The sequence below is a fragment of the Chlorocebus sabaeus genome, chromosome 9, assembly GCF_047675955.1.
Source record: "Chlorocebus sabaeus isolate Y175 chromosome 9, mChlSab1.0.hap1, whole genome shotgun sequence".
NCBI lineage: Eukaryota > Metazoa > Chordata > Mammalia > Primates > Cercopithecidae > Chlorocebus > Chlorocebus sabaeus.
Window position 1 is genome coordinate 96098068 of NC_132912.1, and position 20085 is coordinate 96118152.

General features: G+C 42.9%; 1 protein-coding gene across 2 annotated transcripts in view; it reads right to left on the reverse strand.

Annotated features, from left to right (window-relative positions):
* Positions 1-20085, reverse strand: part of MYOF (myoferlin) — a 171805-nt gene that overhangs the window by 65542 nt on the left and 86178 nt on the right. For both annotated transcript variants that reach the window (XM_038009266.2, XM_007963586.3), the window contains exons 18-24: positions 17372-17496; positions 16155-16271; positions 9271-9448; positions 7919-8043; positions 5450-5556; positions 2903-3095; positions 1130-1285 (exon numbers count right to left, since the gene is read on the reverse strand). In XM_038009266.2, coding sequence (XP_037865194.2) covers positions 1130-1285; positions 2903-3095; positions 5450-5556; positions 7919-8043; positions 9271-9448; positions 16155-16271; positions 17372-17496 — 1001 coding nt within the window. The remainder of the gene's footprint in view (positions 1-1129; positions 1286-2902; positions 3096-5449; positions 5557-7918; positions 8044-9270; positions 9449-16154; positions 16272-17371; positions 17497-20085) is intronic.

Genomic DNA, 20085 nt, shown 5'->3' on the forward strand with positions numbered 1-20085 from the left:
TGTGTAATGAGTGTTAACAAAATCAATAAATATATAAAACATTCTCTTAAAAGCATTTTGCTGTTTATCCACTAACTTCTAAAACCTAACACAGAGAAGGTGCCTTTGTCTCCTCTCCCACCCCCTGTGAAGTTTTATTTATTAATCAGTTTGCTTCCACCCACTGCTGAGGTCAATTATAATTGTGGTTCTATCTTAAGTAAAATTTATTCTACCAAGAGACACTTGAAAGAAGATAATCACTCTGATTCTATTTACACCCTCCTGATTAAAGAGCAATGAGTAAATTTATTAAAAGTTAGCAGAATCTCCTTATTTGAAGAGAACACTCTCCTGACTCTGCCTTTTCTCTTCTTAATTGTTATTTCTGTGTCCCAAATCCAAAGAACTCCAGTTGGGGTTGGCCAGAGAGAAGATGTCAAAACATATGGATGGAAACTATTCTGATTTCTTTGTTTCTGGCCCTAGGTTCACCTTTGATTCCCCATATGCACACACAGAGTTCTTAATACGGGGCCCCAGAATGGGCTTATGGGCTGTATAAAGCTCCTAAATTCTATGCAGAATATTAGCTGCACGTGCAGTGTGCATTTCCCTGGAGGAGACGGCCCGTGGCTTTTGTCAGGCACTTAAGAGGGTCTATGACTCTAAAAATATTCAGAGTATCTTCCCTAAAGTTACGATTGTCAAAAATGTTCACTTTGATTGGTTCATCAAACTGAAATTGATTCAATCTATTGCTCATTTGGTTAGAGCAACAGATTCCATGGACCAGCTCTACCGCTTTCTCTTTCTTTACCCAACATTCACTAGAATGAAAGGAAGAAAGGCACTGCCTTGCATGAGACATTAGAAGTGAAATATTCATGCCAGAAAGCAAAGCATTCACAATGCCATGTTTATATTAACGTCACAAAGACATCTAAGGAGGTGTCCTTGATTGAAAGCCAGCCAACCTCAGATCACACTCTCAGAATTATCACCCCAGAGGGAGGGACCAGAATGGGCTGGAATTGATCCCAAACACCCTCACTGTTCAATGATTAGCAAATGACATAAAGCAGCCCCTTCTCAGGAATACAGCTTTTGCATTTAAGTGTGTTTCATGTGACACAGTGAAGACATGTACCTTCAGAAAGATGGTTTGGGTTTTCCCACAGTATTTTCCAGATGCATTCTCACCACTGGTGGAGTATAAGACCTGATGTGCGGGAATTCGTGCATACGCCAGTCTCTTCTCTCCCCGGATCATCCAGATGATGATGTCAGGCATGCTGTTCTGTGGCTGGTCATGAGGATTGGATGGAAGAGGAAGCACAGCCATGGTTAGTCTAAATGGAGAGGGACTGAAGACCCTGCAGGCTGGATCCTCAGGGACTCATTTAGCAAAGAAATGCTGTGGTTAGGGCTCTGTCTCAAATTCCTGAGCTCCCATCTTCTAGGACCACACTGTGAGTTTGCAGGGCTGGGAGGCAGGCCAAAGGGAAGGGTGAGAAGCAGAGGCACAGCTTCATCTAGCAAAAGCCCCTCCTACTCTTCTCTGGGAGGTATCTTAGAAAAGATTCCATCTTATCTCAAGCATCATTTGAAGAAAGTCACCAGCAGCAGTCAAAGGGTTATAAATTGCATATATTTTACAGGACACAGGGTCTCTGGCTCACCATCCAATATTTGCCAAATCTGAAATATTAATTTTGTTCTCAAACCTCTTTTTTTCTGATTGTAAAGGAGATAATCCAGCTTCCAGGACTGGATATTCAAATGTCCCTATTGGCACAGAGTGGTATAAAAAATCGCTTCTCCTAAGTCCACTATAAAACCCTGTGAAAGTACCAAAGCATACAAAGTAGAGAATTAAATTACCTATAATCCTGTGTGCTTTTTCAAGTGTATTTCTACCCACAAATATGACTACCTACCTAACTCTCTGATTTCTGAGAGACAGGAAGAGAATTTAAAGTATGTGTGTGTGTATATACACACATATACACACACACACACACATACACACACATATATATACTTTAAGTTCTAGGGTACATGTGCACAACATGCAGGTTTGTTACATAGGTATACATGTGCCATGTTGGTTTGCTGCACCCATCAACTCATCATTTACATTAGGTATTTCTCTTAATGCTATCCCTCCCCCAGTCCCCACCCCCCGACAGGCCCCAGTGTGTGATGTTCCTCGCCCTGTGTCCAAGTGTTTTCATTGATCAATTCCCACCTATGAGTGAGAACATGCAGTGTTTGGTTTTCTGTCCTTGTAATAGTTTGCTGAGAATGATGGTTTCCAGCTTCATCCACATCCCTGCAAAGGACATGTACTCATCCTTTTTATGGCTGCATAGTATTCCATGGTGTATATGTGCCACATTTTCTTAATCCAGTCTATCATTGATGGACATTTTTACAACCACCATCTTTTTAAAATCGTCACACAACAAAGCTAACTAGTAAGCGCTATGTTTATCTCCATTTTACAGATGGGGAAACTGAGGCTCAGAGAGGTTGAATAACTTGCCCAATGTTATACATGGTAGAAGCAAGGTTCAAATTCAGGTCTTCCCAACCGCAGCCAAAGCTGATATTTTAATCCTCTGAACTATAAAGATCATTCAAAATATTCTCCAACAGTACCATGAAAACGATAATGATTTGTCCACTTTTGAAGACATTTCCAAGATCACCAACTCAAAATTATTGCCCTGCTCTGATTTCAATCACATTCATCATTAGCATCCTCAACCCAGTTACTCATGGATTTTTACAATCTGTCAGATCTGCTCAATACCCAAGATAATGTAGTAGATTCTCTTTCCACCACCCTATTCTTGGTGCCACTTTGTAGAGCCCTTCTCCCATATCAGGTGACGTTCGTGTAGTTTAAAAGTCCTACCTCTTCAGTCAGCTGCATTAATTTATCAAGCCAGTCCTCAATTTCTGCCAGTGTGGACTTCACATCTGTGGCTTCCGACCTCATCCTCACAGCCGCCTCATGTATCTGGGAGAGAAACCTGAATCGCAGCTTTCGGATCTGAGTATCGAGAACTGTGACGTTGGCTTTTCCTTCTGTGACAGGCAATGTGTATCTAGAAAAAGGAAGAAAAAAAGAAAGAGAGGATTTGAAGAATAACCTAATTTTAGGCTTCAGAACAGTCAAATACATTTATGTTTGATGTCCATCTTGCAAACCACATCGACCTCCTAACTGAATCTACAAGCATTGCCTGGTTTACGCTGGAGTTGAGTGCATCTGGCGTTGCCAGAGCAGACCTGCCAGTCTCTTAATGTTCATAAAGAATACAGGGAAATGAAAATCCAAAAGCTATTTTAGGCCTTAGGGTTTAACTTATGGCCCAAAGAGTCACTGGAAAGAAGATGGAAACAGTGGCAGCTGAGAGAAACTGGCTTTCCCTTCTTCTGCTTCCTATAATCATTTTACACACCCCCAAAATGATGGAAGGAGGAGGGAGGTTAGAGACCATGTAGGTAAAGCATACTTAACTTAGGGAATCCTGGGCCTCTAGGCAGTCTGTGGGTGGGTCTTAGAAGGTCTGTGAAACTCTGGAACTTACAAAGAAAACTGTGTCTATCTATGTCAACACGTAGTGTGATGTAATGATATACATAGGCTTTGGAGCCAACAACCTGGGTACTAAGAGTGGCTCCATTCCTTACTAGTTCTATTGTCTTGACCAGTCACTTACTTCCTTGTCCACCTATTTTCAAATGTGGGACATACTTTTTAGGGCTGTTGTGAGAAGGAAATGAGTTGCTATATGGAAAGCATTTAGAACAGTTGCGTAGCAAAGTCTAAATAATGTTGCCATCCTCGTCATCATCTCATTTCATCTTTATCATCATCATCTCATCAGATTCTCAAAGGGGCCCATGAACTCCAGAAAGATTTATGAACCACCCGTGTAGGCCAAATGTCCATTCAATATGAGAACTTGGATGTGTTCTCATCATCAGTGAACCCCAAGGGTTACTGAGAACGGCTGAGCTAGGGCCAGAATTAGCCTTCTGCTGCCAGGCCTTCCCTCTTACCATGGCATCTGGTGGGACACAGGGTGAGGTTTTCACCAGGTTCAGGAAGCTCTATTCACAGTGTCCCTACCTAGAATTTCCACTCACTTGAATTTCACCCAGCTTCTTCAGTGAAGAAAATCCTAGCATGACTTCCCTCAAACACTGAATTTCCTGTTACATAAAGTTTAAAAAGATTCCAATTTGATTCCTCAAAAACAGCTCATATCAGAAGTATAAATAGATGACTGTAAATCTTAAAATTCACAGACATTTTCCCCATGAAAGTTATTACCACATGTTTCTGTTTGGTTTCCTAAATAACTATGGCATTGCACTTGAAGGGTTAATTCCCCAAAGTGAGACTTGGAGGCAAAAAGATATCTGGAAGCTGTTAGTTCAAAAGTCACACTTGGGGCCTTGGACAAATAGAAGTTGACTGTGCAATATGTGGCAGGAAGAGGGGCTGAGTTGTCAAACCCAGCTCTGGGCATCAGATATGTCATTTCACCTCTTTGGGCCTCTGTTTTCTCATTTACAAGATGAGGAGACTGAAGGACATGATCCCTTAGGACCCAGCTCTAACGTTCAGAATTTAAACAAGCGCTCCAGCAGTACTTCGATTTGGGTTGCGTTTCAATTACCGGCTTTACCACTAGGAGGCACAAGAAGACAGGGTGACTTAGGGCGTTAGCCCAGCGTGGGGAATAAAGAGGCCTTTTTGCTTGTGGAAAGCATTCAATATGCTTTTCTTTCGGAACTTCCCTGTCCACTGCTTTATTAACCAATATTTAAAATGAGTTTGTAACGAATCACTTCCCCCTTTGATTTCCATATGCTAAAAGATCTGAGCTGTTTCCCCTCATCGGTTATGAAAGGTCCGCTGGTTCAAGTCAAATCTACTGGTTTCGCCTAACAGAGGCTTGGCCACAATGTTCATTAGGCATTCAGTAAAAGAGCAAGTAAAAAGGCAGTTTCTAAAAATATGTTTATGAATTAGAGATATTGTTCTGAATGGCAAAATCAATGCTCCACCCCCAGATCCCATTCTCGGTAGAAGCCAGAAGTCACCCTTCTCCAAGGTGGGGGTCATCCTTGGGTTGATGAGAAGCAGAGGCTCAGGCTTGCTTCTTCCTCCCCTCCCCATCCCTTGCCTGAGGCTGCCTGGGACGTGCTTCCGGGAGTGGGGCCTCAGCCTCCCTAGGCTACTTTAGAACTGGCACCAAATCAGAAAGTGGAGCTTTTCCTGGTGGTGATTCAGGCACTCCTCCCAGTGAGGGCTTTTTACGAGGTTTGAATAATTCAAAATCACTTCTTAGACAAACATTAGAAACAATTCCTCAGGCTTTACAGTCTTAGAATTTCAGGGAGGAGAGCCTGGATAAAAATTCTGATAGGTGTAAGATCACTGTACCTCGTGTCTTCTATAACTTCATCTATCAGCTTCAGCCACAATTCAGCCAGCTGGTTTGCAGGAATTTTACCTTGTATCCCTGATTTTAGAGCCTCTATATTTGTTTGCTGAAGAATTTGAAAAGAGAGGAAATAATTGATAATTGTTTATTATGCCATTATACCTTTTAACCTTTGAAATCACGTAAATATTGTTATAAATTCAAAAAACAAATAAAATGAAACCAGCAAAGATAGGAGAGGGAACTTTAAAGTGGAATATAACCAGAAATAAAACAGACCTAATTCCATTTCAGATGAATAATATAATTACAGTAAACTAACCCAAGTAACTTTTGGAACACAGTATTTTGACCATGTACTTTTTGTTAAAAGGCAAAAACAAAAACAAAACCCATAAACATTTAACTCTAATTAGTAGGCTTATTTTTCACAGTGGTTTACCTACAGATTTTAGGATTGAACCAATGAGCAAATATATTGAGGATAACGAAAGCCAGATTTCTCACTGCTGGAGAAGAAAGTTAGAGATACAGAAACACGGAGGACTAGAATAAACCTTGTGGTACTGGACTGGAATTGGAAGTATCTTTATGAAGTCATGGCTTTTAATATATTGATAGATATAGAAATAAATAGATGTGTGTGTGTGTGCAAATTCATTTGCTGAGAAGGCCTAGAAGCAATGATATTTCAGTAGTAGTGAGCACTCTAGTACCCAGATCCTGTTTCTAAAATGCTATTCCCCACTCAAAGGAAACAGTTGCTTGGAGAAATGGTGATTTACGGACTGGGGCAGAGAAAGTACGAGATAAGCTCAGAACATATGGTTCTATCCCATTGAGCACCTGCCAACAGAGAAGCTGAAGAAGAGCCTACCATGAGTATCAAAAATCCCAATCAGGGGAAAGGGAAAGCCACCATCCTGTCCGCATTAGGCAGCTTGGTCAGTGGAGGGAGGTGATAAGAAGAACCAGGGTGAAAACTGCTGAAGAGCATCTCAAACACAGTTAGAATACAGGTGCAACTAATTCCCCACCAATGCCTTTGAGATGTACATTGCCTATCAACTACAACTTTATTTTAGGGACAGTTATGATTAAGTCAATTTAAACCTATAGTTATCCTCCCAGATTGCCTTTACAATGTAAAATATTCCACATTTTCCCATAGAGTTTTAGATCAAGTATACTCCTAAAACCCCATATGTTTTGGTCCAGCCCTGGTAGAGATTAGATCTTTAAAAAATTAATATTAACAAAATTTGGAAATAAAAACACCAAAGCCAGATGGATTTTATCACTACCTGACAGGGGTAACTTGGTGTATATATATATATTTTTAGACAGAGTCTTACTCTGTCCAGGCTGGAGTGTAATGGCGCCATCTTGGCTCACTGCAACCTTCATCTCCTGGGTTCAAGCGATTCCCCTGTCTCAGCCTCCCTAGTAGCTGGGATTAGAGGCTCACATCACCACGCCCAGGTAATTTCTTTTGTATTTGTAGTAGAGATAGGGTTTCACCATGCTGACCAGGCTGGTCTCTGCCTCCTGACCTCAAATGATCTGCCCACCTTGGTCTCCCAAAGTGCTGGGATTACTGGCTGAGCCACTGCACCTGGCCAAGTAACTTAATATTTTTGCTTAATTAGAAATATCCCAAACATATCCCCCTTCTCCCCGCCAATCTAGTTGACCAATGTCAACTAGACGGATAATCACAGATATCATATATGTGCAGTTTGCACCAAAGGAAATCCCCTACCTCCAAACAAAAGAAGTTCCTCTAGTCTGCAGCAAGAGTGGAATGTGTCAGACATTGGTTCCTCTAAGCTACCTCTTCCTGCAGTGGAGATTTCCACTGCAAAATTCTCAGAGTTTTATATTGCTATTGGAATGAACCATTCTCCATACAAAAATTATGGCAGAAACTATGAGTTCCTATTCCACCCCTATACTCCTACCTTTTTCATCCTCCCCTCTTCCACAGTAAGAAAATTTTTATCTGGGCATATGCCTGCCCAGGCATAAGACTACATTTTCCACCTTCCTTGGAGTCACATGTGGCTGTATGACTGGATTCTGGCCAGTGGAAAGTGAATAGAAATTAGGAGTATGACTTCTGCATCTTTCCCTTCAAGAGAAAGGTTGATGTCATCTTCTCCCCACTGTTTACCACCGCTCCCCTCAGGCTGGAGGGCAGATGTAGTAGTGAGTTGCCTCTACCATGCAGACAATGATAACTACTGAGTGATGGCAGAGTAACCAGGAGGTAAGAGCCTGGGTCCCCAATAGCACTGAACCTCCATACTAACTTAGGACCATCTACCTCCACTGTTTCTAGAGACATTGCTCTTACCTTATTGATCACTGTATTGAGCACTGTTTTGTGTTATAGTGGCCTGGCCTGCATCCTAATACCTAATTCACCCTGCTTGGTGAAAAGGAAATGCAGAAAAAGAGAAACTTACCAGTCGTTCTGCCATAACTAGGAGAGTGTTCACCGCATCCAGGCGATGACTAATATCCTCCCAGTATGAAGTCAGGGTAACAACTGGCTTGGTGTGGGCCCAGGGCAAGTAATAATAGTAGTTCCCTAGTATAAAACATTGGAGGTCAGTGAACACTGAACACTTAAAATGACAGCATGTTTATTAAAGAGATGTGCAGACTGAGCTGCTGATTAATCCACAGGCTTAGGGAATAGCTTTAGGTGATCTGGTTCTTTAATTTGACTCAAGGAAGCAACTGAAGACTAGGAAGCTCTTTTTCATTCAGTCTGTTCTGAAATTTTCTCTGAGACACCCTAGTAGACAGAGCACAGCAATCTCAGGATCGTTTAGTGATTCAGGGCCATGCATCTGAACATCAAAGATGGTTTCCTAATGTGGCAGCAGAAAACAAAGACAACATAGGAAGCTAGACTGAACATGTTAGTCCCTAAAAATTGTTATTCTAAATAAATGTTTTTGTTGGAAGTGGGCAAAAGGAAAGAATTTCCTGTTCTTTGAAAGCTTTAGCTGGCTACATAGGGTTTGGTACTAGAGCCTTACCGCGATTAAGAATTATTAGCTGATATTTTCTAGGATGTCTTATATTTTAAAACTGATTGTACAAAAATTAAGTTAAAACTCTGGCAATAGTGTTGGGAAATTTGATCAGTATTCCTCTCTCCCTTCTCTGTACTACTCAATTTGTTGACAGTTTTATTGGAAATTCTCATACTTTACTTTCTATTATGATTTATTTTATAGAGTAGAATGTAAGATCCTTAAAATCAGGGATCATTTCTCACCCATTTTTGTTCAAATACAGCTATTTAATCCTCACATCAACTCCGGAGAAGACAAAGAAACTGAGGGTTAGAATTCAGTGATGCGGTTAAGGTCACAGGCTGGTGAGTGACAGAGTGAAGATCAGAAGCATGATTTCCCAGTATCTGAGCCAGAGTCCATTCATTTCAACTACTCAACCTAAGAAAGATCTGGGGCTTTGTATGGGGTAGAAGCTGCTTTGGGGAGCTCAGTACTTAGCAAGTGGCTACCGTGGGGTCTTACATGGCAAAACCAATGTTAAAGCTCGGCAGGGAGAGGGTGGCATTGGGGTTCAGCCTCTGGCAGTGGGACCTGCAATGTCTTGGGTTTGGCCAGTCTTTAAGGTGCCTGAACCCCAACCATACTCTCTTCCTCATTCAACCTTTTCCTTTCCACTAACCATAGGATGGGGAGAACAGTGCCTGAGGGAAGACACAGTGCTTGCTTCCAGTCCCGTGGTGCACCCACTGTAAACGTGCAGAGGAGAGAACGGTTAGTGCCAATCTTACCATCAAATACAGCACGGCTGTATTGAGTTGTTGACGCCAAAGGTTTACAGGTGGTGTCAAATTTGTTGCCATAGTTCCCAATGCTGACTTCAAACTGAATGGCCTCACCAACATCTTGCAACATGGTGGCCGAATGAAACACGGCAGACAGGCTGTACTTCCGCCTTCGCTGGTATTTCTATAAAGTATGAGCAGACATAAGCTTCAGTGAAAGGCCTTTTGTCCTTATTTACATGTGGATTTCTAGCAGATGCAATTCTAAAGTTAATAAGTAGTGCTGAATTAAATGACGGGGAGAATGTTCTTGGACCCAGCAGTTCCTCTTGCGTTCATACAGGTGAGCAAAGATAGAAGCACTAGAATGTCCCTTGTGGCATTGATTGAAATGGAGGGAAAAAAATGAAAACAGTACACATGTCTTTCACTAGGCCACTTGTTAAACAAGTTACGTAACATCCATAAAATAGAATGAAAGTTCATAAAAAGACTTAAATAGATCCATGTGTGCAACCATGACAAAAGAATATTTTTTGGGCTGGGCGCAGTGGCTCATGCCTGTAATCCCAGCACTTTGGGAGCCCGAGGTGGGTGGATCACTTGAGGTCAGGAGTTCAAGACCAGCCTGGCCAACACGGTGAAACCCCGTCTCTACTAAAAATACAAAAATTAGCCGGGCATGGTGGTGCACACCTGTAATCCCAGCTACTTGGGAGGCTGAGGCACGAGAATCACTTGAACCCGGGAGACAGAGGTTGCAGTGAGCCAAGATCGTGCCACTGCATCTAGCCTGGTTGACAGAGCAAGACTCCGTCTCAAAAAAAAAAAAAAAAAAAAAAAAAAAAAGTACATTTTAAGTAAATCTATTAAATAGATATTTTAATATTGGCATATTCATAAAGAAGGTCTGGAGGAATGTAACTCAAATTGTTAACAGCAGTTATGTTGGAGAAGGTGGAGAGATTATGGCAAACTTTACTTTCTAACTTACACATTTTTAATGATTTTGAAAGAAGAATTAATCTTCTTTTTTCTTTTTCTTTTTTTTTTTGAGGCAGGGTCTTGCACTGTCACTAGGTTGGAGTGCAATGGCATGATCACGGCTCACTACAGCCTCAGCCTCTTGGGGGCTCAAGTGATCCTCTGGCCTCAGCCTCCCAACTAGCTGCGACTACAGGTGTGTGCCACTGCACCCAGCTAAAATATTAATTTTCTAATCAGAAATAATAAAGATTTTAATGTCAGATATAAATAAAATAGGGAAATAAGGTAAATTTATTTTAAATTGAAATGGAAATCAAACCTTTTTTTTTTTGAGACAGTCTCACTCTGTCACTCAGGCTGAAGTGCGGTGGCGCAATCTTGGCTCACTGCAAGCTCCGCCTCCAGGTTCATGCCATTCTCCTGCCTCAGCCTCCCGAATAGCTGGGACTACAGGCGCCCGCCACCGCACCTGGCTAATTTTTTGTATTTTTAATAGAGACGGGGTTTCACTGTGTAAGCCAGGATGGTCTCGATCTCCCGACCTCGTGATCCGCCCTCCTCAGCCTCCCAAAATGCTGGGATTACAGGCATGAGCCACCATGCCCAGCCCCAAACCTTCCTTTTTCTTTTTAAATTACTGGTTTACTGAAAGAGTAGAAGATAGGGTCAACAATAACCACACTGAGTACCTACCAACCTACCAGAAATGACCATGAGCCCTTCAGGCCTTCCTTCATGGGCACATAAAATCTCTTGAATCCATATCCTGCCCCAAATCCTTGCTCAGCTGGCATATCTCCTTCTTTATGAGACATATTCCCACAGATCTTCAGGCACTGTGCCTTCTCTTGTCAGAGAGCCATGCAATGGTTTAGGTTGCTGTGTTTTGTTATGTCCTGTGCATTCTGCCATGCAATACTATCCGCATCCTGTGTCTATTCTAGAACTCTGATGGTACCCAGTCTCTGCTTTTAATTATTTTGGGTATATACCCAGAAGTGGAATTTTTAATTCTTTTTTTTTCAGACTGTGTCTCGCTCTTTCGCCCTGGCTGGAGTACAGTGGTTCGATCTCGGCTCATTGCAACTTCCGCCTCCTGGGTTCAAGTGATTCTCCTGCCTCAGCCTCCCAAGTAGCTGGGATTACAGGTGTGTGTCACCACACCTGGCTAATTTTTGCATTTTTAGTAGACACGGGGTTTTATCATGTTGGCCAGGCTGGTCTCTAACTCCTGACCTCAAGTGACCCGCCTGCCTCGGCCTCCCAAAGTGCTGGGATTACAGGCGTGAGCCACCATGTCTGGCTGGAATTTTTAAATTTTTGAGGACTGTTTTAAGAACTTCTGACAGTGACTGAAGCTTGTGGTCTTGAAGAATCCCTGAACATCCTTCTATTACAGAGTCTCCATTTTGGTTGAAGGAGTTTTTGACATGGTATAATAAAACCCTCCAATAGGGTTTTGTCAAATCCCCTCTAGGCCTCAATTTTTCTAAAAAGTCTTCCTAAAACATTGGTTTGCAACCTGAGCTGCACATTGAATGACCTGAGGAAGCTTTAACCTGGGCATTGTAAGTCTAAAAGCCTCCCTAGCTTAGTCCACTGTCACCTTAATAGAGGGGGATTAGGGGAGCATGCCACTTGTCAAGAGCTCTGCTCAACTACCCACAGCTAAGCCCCCTGGAATACCCGTGGTCCAGAATGATGTGGAAATTCTGGGTTTGAGCTTGAATTGTGTCAAAACAAAAAAGTGGGAAGTTATTTGGATTAGTCAGAACTATATACAACATAACTTCTTCTTTGTAAACCAGCTAGGATGATAGGAGAAAAGGGAAGGAGCTAAAAATAGGAAGCATAATTTGTGGTCTGAGTCAGGGCCCAGAAGAAAATGGCCGGTATTTAACCTGGAGCCATCTGTTAAGCCAGGGGCTGCACAGGATGGAAAAGGTTCCTGGGGAGGCTTGGACATGGGGTGGGAACTACAGGGATGATACTGCAGCTGGGCAGGCTCTGCCCTGCAGGCCTCTACATAGCCAGGATTCCATTAGAACTCTGCGGATGCTCTCACTCAGAGCTTGCAAAATGACCCCAGAATTCCTGATAGGACCCTCCCTGGAGAGTGGGAGCCCTAAAAGCAATCGTTTGGGCTTCTGGCCATCAGCACAATTCCCAACAGAGAGGGGACACACTGTGAGCAAGCCACTGAAGACGGAGCAGCTCCCGGGATCACCAGGCAAGCCAAGACGCCAGGAGGAGCACCCCCACCATCGGCTCACCTGCCCCAGAGCCAGGCTACCCTCCAAGATTCAGGCAGCTGAGAATTCTGCTGCTCCCTCCGACCTTTCCCACTTCCTCTCTGCCCTCAGGGCACAAAGAGGTAGAGCGGGGAAGGAACAACAAGCACCATTCAGAGAACAGAGACTGGGACAAGACCTGCCTACAACATGAGAAAATTAAAGAATATAAATTGGGCTGGGTGCGGTGGCTCACGCCTGTAATCCCAGCACTGGGGGGCCGAGGCGGGTGGATTACCTGAGGTCAGGAGTTCCAGACCAGCCTGGCCAACATGGTGAAACTCCATCTCTACTAAAAATACAAAAAATTAGCCGGGCATGATGAGAGGTGCCAGTAATCCCAGCTACTCGGGAGGCTGAGGCAAGAAAATCGCTTGAACCCAGGAGATGGAGGCTTCAGTGAGCCAAGATCACACCATTGCACTCCAGTCTAGGCAACAAGAGTAAAACTCTGTCTCAGAAAAAAGAAAAAAAGAATATAAGTTGTAATCTACTGGACTCAGGTGGGGTTAGGGCCTTGGGACTCTTTCTGATCATCAGTGACTAGTGCACCTTGTAGATAAGGTGGTATAAAGTTTCAGCAGTCGATTTGGAAAAGGAGGTGATTTCTGTCAAGCAAGATATCGATAAGAGCTAAGAGTTCTTGAAAGTAACTGTGGACACACAAGGCATGGGACATTAAAGGTCAGTGACAAGGAGATCAGGTACGAGTGAACACTGCCCAGCATGCCACCTTCGGTGTGTCTACTAAAGGGAGATGACACCTGATGAGGCAGCTGGAAGAACCTGAAGGTGCTGTTTCTAGCAATATTTTTGAGCCCTTAATGTGGGCCAGACCAATGAGAGCTCTCAAGGAGATTGTAGTTGAGTAGGAGAGAGAATGCAAGTGCATGGAATGCTCCCAAAATACATTCGGTCACATCTAAGGAGACTGGGGAAAGAGGAGCAGGGAGAAAGCGGTCCAACAACAGACTCTTGATCCTGGAGACAAAAAAAAAAAAAATGGGGTCCTTTAGTGGCAGGGCAGAGGTTCCAGAAGCCAGCAGGTATTAGAATAACACTGGGTTGGCAACCCTTGATCTTCTATCTGCCTGATTCTTACTATGGAAGTGGCCAGGCTGAACCTGCTGCATCCCTCCGGCACTGCAGCCTCTGTTGACCAGGCCCACTGGGAGCAATAGCTCAGTTCTGCTTTAGAAAGATGGGGAGCGCTTGGCTGTTTGGCAACAAAGTTGCCCATTTGCTGCAGCCTTTTTAACTTTACCAAAAAGTTTTGTTAGCTGTACACCACCACCCAGAACAGAGGACCTCTGAAGACGGACAACGGTCATGATGATGTTGTAGGCTGACTGCATTCATTCAGTCCTTCTGGCAGGTGCACAGATCTGCTCATTTCACTCTCTCCTGGGGCTCCTGGTTGCTTGAAGTGTGGCTACATCTTCAGAATCCCCATTTCTCTCCTATTCTGTAACGCTGTTAGGTTTTTAAAATTTTTGCTTCATTTCACTTTTGATTTTATTAAATTTATTTAATTAAAAAGATGAACTATTTTGCTGTCTGGGTTTAATTATTCAGAGCAAAGAAAATGAATTCTGTTTTGTTTACCAGTCAATAAAAAGCTCTTCTTTTATTCTGTTGACATATACTGTGGGCAATATATGTTGACTTTTTTTTTTTTTTGCTTTTACACTAAATTAATGAAATAAACTTCTTTGCCTGTATGTGTTTAACTATTTGCAGTGAAGGTAACTAATTTTGTTTTGCACTCCACTTAATAAAGCATTTTTAAAATATTTTCTTGGGTCTCTTTCTCCTTCTCCCTGCAACTACGGTTGTTTAAAACAAAGAGCAGCAACATGAACTTAAATTACATTCTGGTGATGGAACAAAATAAAGAGGTACCATAATGGTTGAATGTCCATGGTGGCATTTCTGCATAACCCTGAATTCCAACCAACATTTCAAGAGCCAGCTCCAGTCTGTAACTACTCAAGTCAAAAACCACCATGTGTCTCTACGGAGGCCTCCAAGTGGTTTCTGGCTATTCTCTTGCATGATCCTGGCTGTAACTAGCATGTAAACTGCCCCTTTTCCCACTCTTCCTCCCTTTTTTTCCCTAATTTTTCCTCAAGATCTATTGTAATTCCTGGACTTCGGAGTGGATCATGTTGTGGAATAGACAGAAAGACTATGACTAGGACCTTATTGACTTTTGTCCTTAACTAGTAAAAAAACAAAACAAATGATCATCTTTGCTGTAATAATTCATGTGGGAGAACTATTTCTTTCCCAGTGTGAAGTTACACGGATGCCCCGTGGCTTGCTGCTGTGGTGATGCTAGGTTCCTTCCTGAGGCTGTGGGGTGGAGAGAGGGCAGTCTCAGGAGCCTGCTCCTTTCCTCTCAAAGGAGGAGACAGGAATGAAATTGGTACAGCTCAAGCACTGGACCACGGATGCTCCAAACATGTGAAGCCTGGGGAATCCAGAAGACTGCTTTGGATGCTAACCTCCTGATATAGCTGTCTTCTGGAGTCAATGAGCAAGGCCACATTGCTCTGGGGAAGAAGGGATAGTTTCTGTTAAAGGGTATGGCTATTCTCCCTGTCAATCATCCTGCAAAGGGAGCTGATATAACAGGCAGACATTGGACGACTAGAGGGAGAAGCCCAGGCTCGCTGGAGAACTCATGGCAGTTGGGCCTGGACTCACATGAAGATGTGTTCTGGGCACCATGGGAGTTTGGGGAGAGCATGAAGAACCCAGTCCTGCCACAAGGAGACAGGCTGTGAGTAGACAGGAAAGCTGACTGCCATGGACCCAGAACAACAGCCTGACCCCATGAGCTTTGAGAATAGCCACATTTTGCAACCACGTTGTCACCCGTTTTACTGTATTTTCTTATTCTTATCCAAAAACTGAAAGTGAAAGCTTATTAAAAGTTGCTGTTTGGTTTCTGCTGTAAAGTGGGGAAATCAGGGCAGGGCCTGTCCTGTGTGCTTGGAACAGAGGGTGACAGCAGCCTGGGGCAGCTGGGGGGCTGGCGGTGATTTGCAACCCATCAAGGAGGGCCGCAGACAGAGAGGTATCCATGAGCTGGCTGTGCTGGCAAACGACTCAGATTTGTGCAACACACGGGCATCAACCTGGATTCTCAGAAATGGTTGGGGAAGTCAACTGGGAAGATTTCCTGTCTTCGAGGAGGAAGCAGGGTTCACAGCCATTGCAATGTGAGCCCTCAGCACACCTGCCCTCCCGTGCTGGGAAGCCTGAGGCCCACCAGCCACCTCTGAAAATGGAAATGAGTAGTGGTGGCACCTATAGCTCTTGGTGCCAGCAAGAAGTGGCTGTTACGGCCACTTCCCCATGACCCCTAACACCAGTTAGCAAACAGGTCATTCGGTTTATGCAAAAACCGTATCAGTGCTCTTGCCAGTTTTCAATAGAGTATTAACATCTCAAAGGATGAAGCAATCCTCATAGGGCTGTTGTAGAAACATCCAGATGAGTGCGTTCATTGTGAGATGGGTTGCCTTCCAACACCCCCAGCTACCCCTTCAAGTCCCTGGAGGTCTCCTTTTCTATACCATGCATTATTCACACTCTAACATTTACCTCAACAACCAGCAGGTCATCATTTGCAATGGGCTCAAGCTTTTTATCTGGTGGTGTCTTCTCAAGAAAAGTGGCTAATTCAACCAAGATCCTGCCTCTGTAGGCAACTCCTTCCCCCTGAAAGGCAATAATCCAGGATTATTCCTCTAAGTAGCAATAGCAAAAAGAACTGTGCCTCTAGTCAGGCTAATACAACTGCAAAAAGTTTCTCCTTCCCATGGCCCTAACTTTCAAAATGAATCAGTCGGCAACTCTCCCAGCTGGATTCAGGTCTCTGGTGTTTGAAAGAAGAGCCACTGGCTTTAGGACAGATCTCAAAGAGTGCCTTGGGATGCCAGGGCTGAAAAAGATCTTAGCTAGGACCAAGGTCAGAGGCCTTCAAACCATGCTCTAGCTCCAGAAGGAGGTTGCGGAGCCTGACAGGTAGGAGGTGGATGGGGCTCTAAGTCTCCCTTCACCGTACTTCAGCAGGGAAGCTCTGCATTTTTCTGTGTTAACTTGGCTGCTTTTCTCCTCTTCTCAGAATAGGGAGACTGCCATGTTGGCAACCAGGGCAAGTCTCAGAATAGCCAGAAAGTAAAGGAAGAAGATGTAGGAGGAAGATGTTCTGGGTGCAGCTCAGCATGAGGATGAAGAGTGGCTACTCCTCCCACGACACCCAACAGTGCTGGCAAATAGAACCTTCTGGAAAGGACGGGAGGGCTCCCATCTCTACAGCTAGTCTTTTACCCTTCCTCTCTCAGGGCTTTTTCTCTCTAGCTTGGTCCCTTTCTTGAGCCTTGGAGATACCTAAAAGACATTTGGCTTCTGTTGTAGTAAAAAGAGCATTTCCCATCTCTGGGTTTCCATGTCTTCATCTATGAAATGAAAGGATTGATCAGATCAAGGGTAATAAAGGGTTTCAGGGAGCATGCCACTGCCTAGTGCTTGGTAAATTCCTGGAATATGATGTTGAAAAGAATTCCAAGGCAGCACAGGGGCTTATTAGGAAAGAGAGTCAGCATTAATAATTGATGTCTACCATAAGCATAGAAGTTGGGGGAAATGGCCATTGGCCATCCCCCAGTGAGATCATCTCCACAATCTTTTCCTATCTTTGCATTCTAAGTCTTAGGGAGTATGAAACTTCTATCCTGCAATACTTGATCAGACATTATAAGAAGAAATAATCACATTAACCAATGCTGATTAATAACCACCTTAATTGAGAAACCAACCTTTCCAGTATTCAGCTCATCATAGGGGTCTGGGAATCCTGTGTACTCTCTGGGGCTTCCGTAAAGATTCAGGTAACAAGGTCCAAATGTTGGAACAAAGCCTACCTCTGTTTCTCCTGTGTTTACTGAGAGAGAAACATCATCATTAGGTGTGAGGCTTTTAACATTCAATCTATCGAAATAAATATTAGTTATTAGTTAGGTGAGACTATTTTCCTCCATTTTGTGAGTTAGTTGTATTAATGCAAGTTGTAAGCACCATGAGGCTTGCCGTATTTCTCTTTTCTTATTGCTACATAAAATATTAAATGAAAACATTTGGGGATAGTGCAGGTAAACTTATTTTTATAAATATATAATGCTATTTAAATAAAGAGCAATTAGAGTTTGAAGTTGACCTTCACATTTTTTGCAAGTTTATAATGGGCATTGTATTAAACATGCCATTGCCAATTGGGGCAAAAGATTATATTGTTTTGGGAAGTCACTTAAATGACATATTATATGAACTTCATTTGTTCCTCTAAAGTGTCATTTAATCTTCAATAGTTAGTATAACTCTAGCAGATGTTGTTAAAAATACAAAATATTTTTAAATTTTATATGTACTAATAAACTGCCTGCCTGTGGTTGTAAGACCATGTGATATTCATAAGTGACATGAAGATTCCCATTCATTCCTTTCTACCTCTGGTGGTCATCTGATAAGCTCCTTATTTCTGCTACCTGGTCTTAGCAAGACAACTTCTCAATAAAGGGCACTGAGGACAATATAATTAAATAGCTGAAAATGGGGAAAGTGTGGGTGAGGCTGGGGAAATATGCCTTCAGTAGCCTGAATGGCCCCCATATGGGAGAGGGATGGACTTGTCTCCAGAAGCAGAGTAAGGACCACTGCTGGGAGTTACAGGGAGATCAGCTTTGGTTCACTCTGTATAAGGCAGAACTTTCTGTGAATTAGAAATGACAAACAATGGGACAGGCTGCATTAGGGACAATCAGAAGAAATGTTGAGGCAAAGCCTTCAGCCTATCTTTCAGCATGTTTTCAGGATAATTCCTGTTAATCGATGAGGTTGACCAGATCATATCTATGGCCCTTTCCAACTATATGCTTAAAACTAAAGGAGAAAGATAAATATGGAGCAGCATCATCAGAATGATGCCCATTAATAAATAATTTACCTAACCCTATAGACATGTACTGAACAATCATTTTCATTATGTGAGGCTCTCTGCATGTTTCAGTGGGCGTGTACACATTTGTGGGGAGATAGAAATCATGGACACAGGCAGAAAAGAGCTGAATAGCAATCTCAGTGAAGAGAACAAGAAAAAAGAAACATTTAAGATGTACAAAAGTAATGCATATGCAGCCTAAGATTGAGACTTGGTAACACCCTAGGATGCTGCATGTCACACATGTTTGGAAATCTCTTATGAAACCTAAAAAGGGACCAGCAGTTTCTTCAACAGAGATTTCTCTGAATCATGTTATCTTGAAGACAGATAAACGGAAGGAATGACTATATACATGAACATATAAATTGGCTTGGCTTTATCCACTGTGGCATATGGAACATTGCAAAGACGATTAATTGATCACTAATAAACAGGGTTTGGATTTCTTTCTGTGTGCTAAAATATTTTGTTTTAGTGGAGGGATGTTGGGTGAGAACAGAGAATTAAAGCAGAGATTCACAGAGAGGAAAGGAAGTCATTTTTAGAAGTTGAATCACACACAAAAGAAGATTTTAAAAAAAGAGAGAAAGAAGTTGAATCACAGAATATTCCAGTAAGAATGGATGTTTAAGCTATGGCACCACAGTCATGTCACATTATGGATGGGCAAGCCAAACCCCACAGAAGTGATGCGACTTGTCAAAATTCCCACAAACTGGCAGATTTAACTCCAGACCTTGAGTTTCAAAGCTCAGAAAAGGATACCCTCCACTACCCCACCCATTCCTTCGGTCTAACCTCACCTCTCCTCCACCTGGTTCCCATGAGTGACTGTGCTGTCATGTGTATTTGCTTTTTGTTAAAGATCCCCAGGGATTGAAATACAAATTGTCAAGAACGATCCACTGCATATCAGCTTAATGCCATGGGCTTAATTATTTTTGTCCAACAAATCTCTCTTCTGGTATGTTACCCCTTTGACTCATTTCATTGCGCATTAACAGAAGGAATCTTCCTTCTATGTGCTCACATTGTAATGTAGTCTCCCGGGAAAACCCATTCTCTAGGCCAGGCATGGTGGCTCACGCCTGTAATCCCAGTACTTTGGGAGGCCGAGGCAGGAGGATCACCTGAGGTTCAGGAGTTCGAGACCAGCCTGGCCAACATGGTGAAACCCCATCTCTACTAAAAATACAAAAAAAAAAAAAAAAAAAATTAGCCAGGCGTGGTGGCAGGTGCCTATAATTCCAGCTACTAGGGAGGCTGAGCCAGGAGAATCACTTGAATCCAGGAGTTAGAGGTTGCAGTGAACCAAGATCATGCCATTGCACTACTCCAGGCTAGGCGACTTGAGCAAAACTCCGTCTCAGGAAAAAAAAAAAAGAAAGAAAACCCATTCTCTCATAAGCTAAGTATCTTCCTGCCTTCAAAGTTTCCTCATCCGTTTAATGCACCGTGGTCACATCAAACTTTCCAATGTCCTTGCTGAAAAGCCTATACAAAAATAAAATAAAAATTCTTTAGCCTGCCATC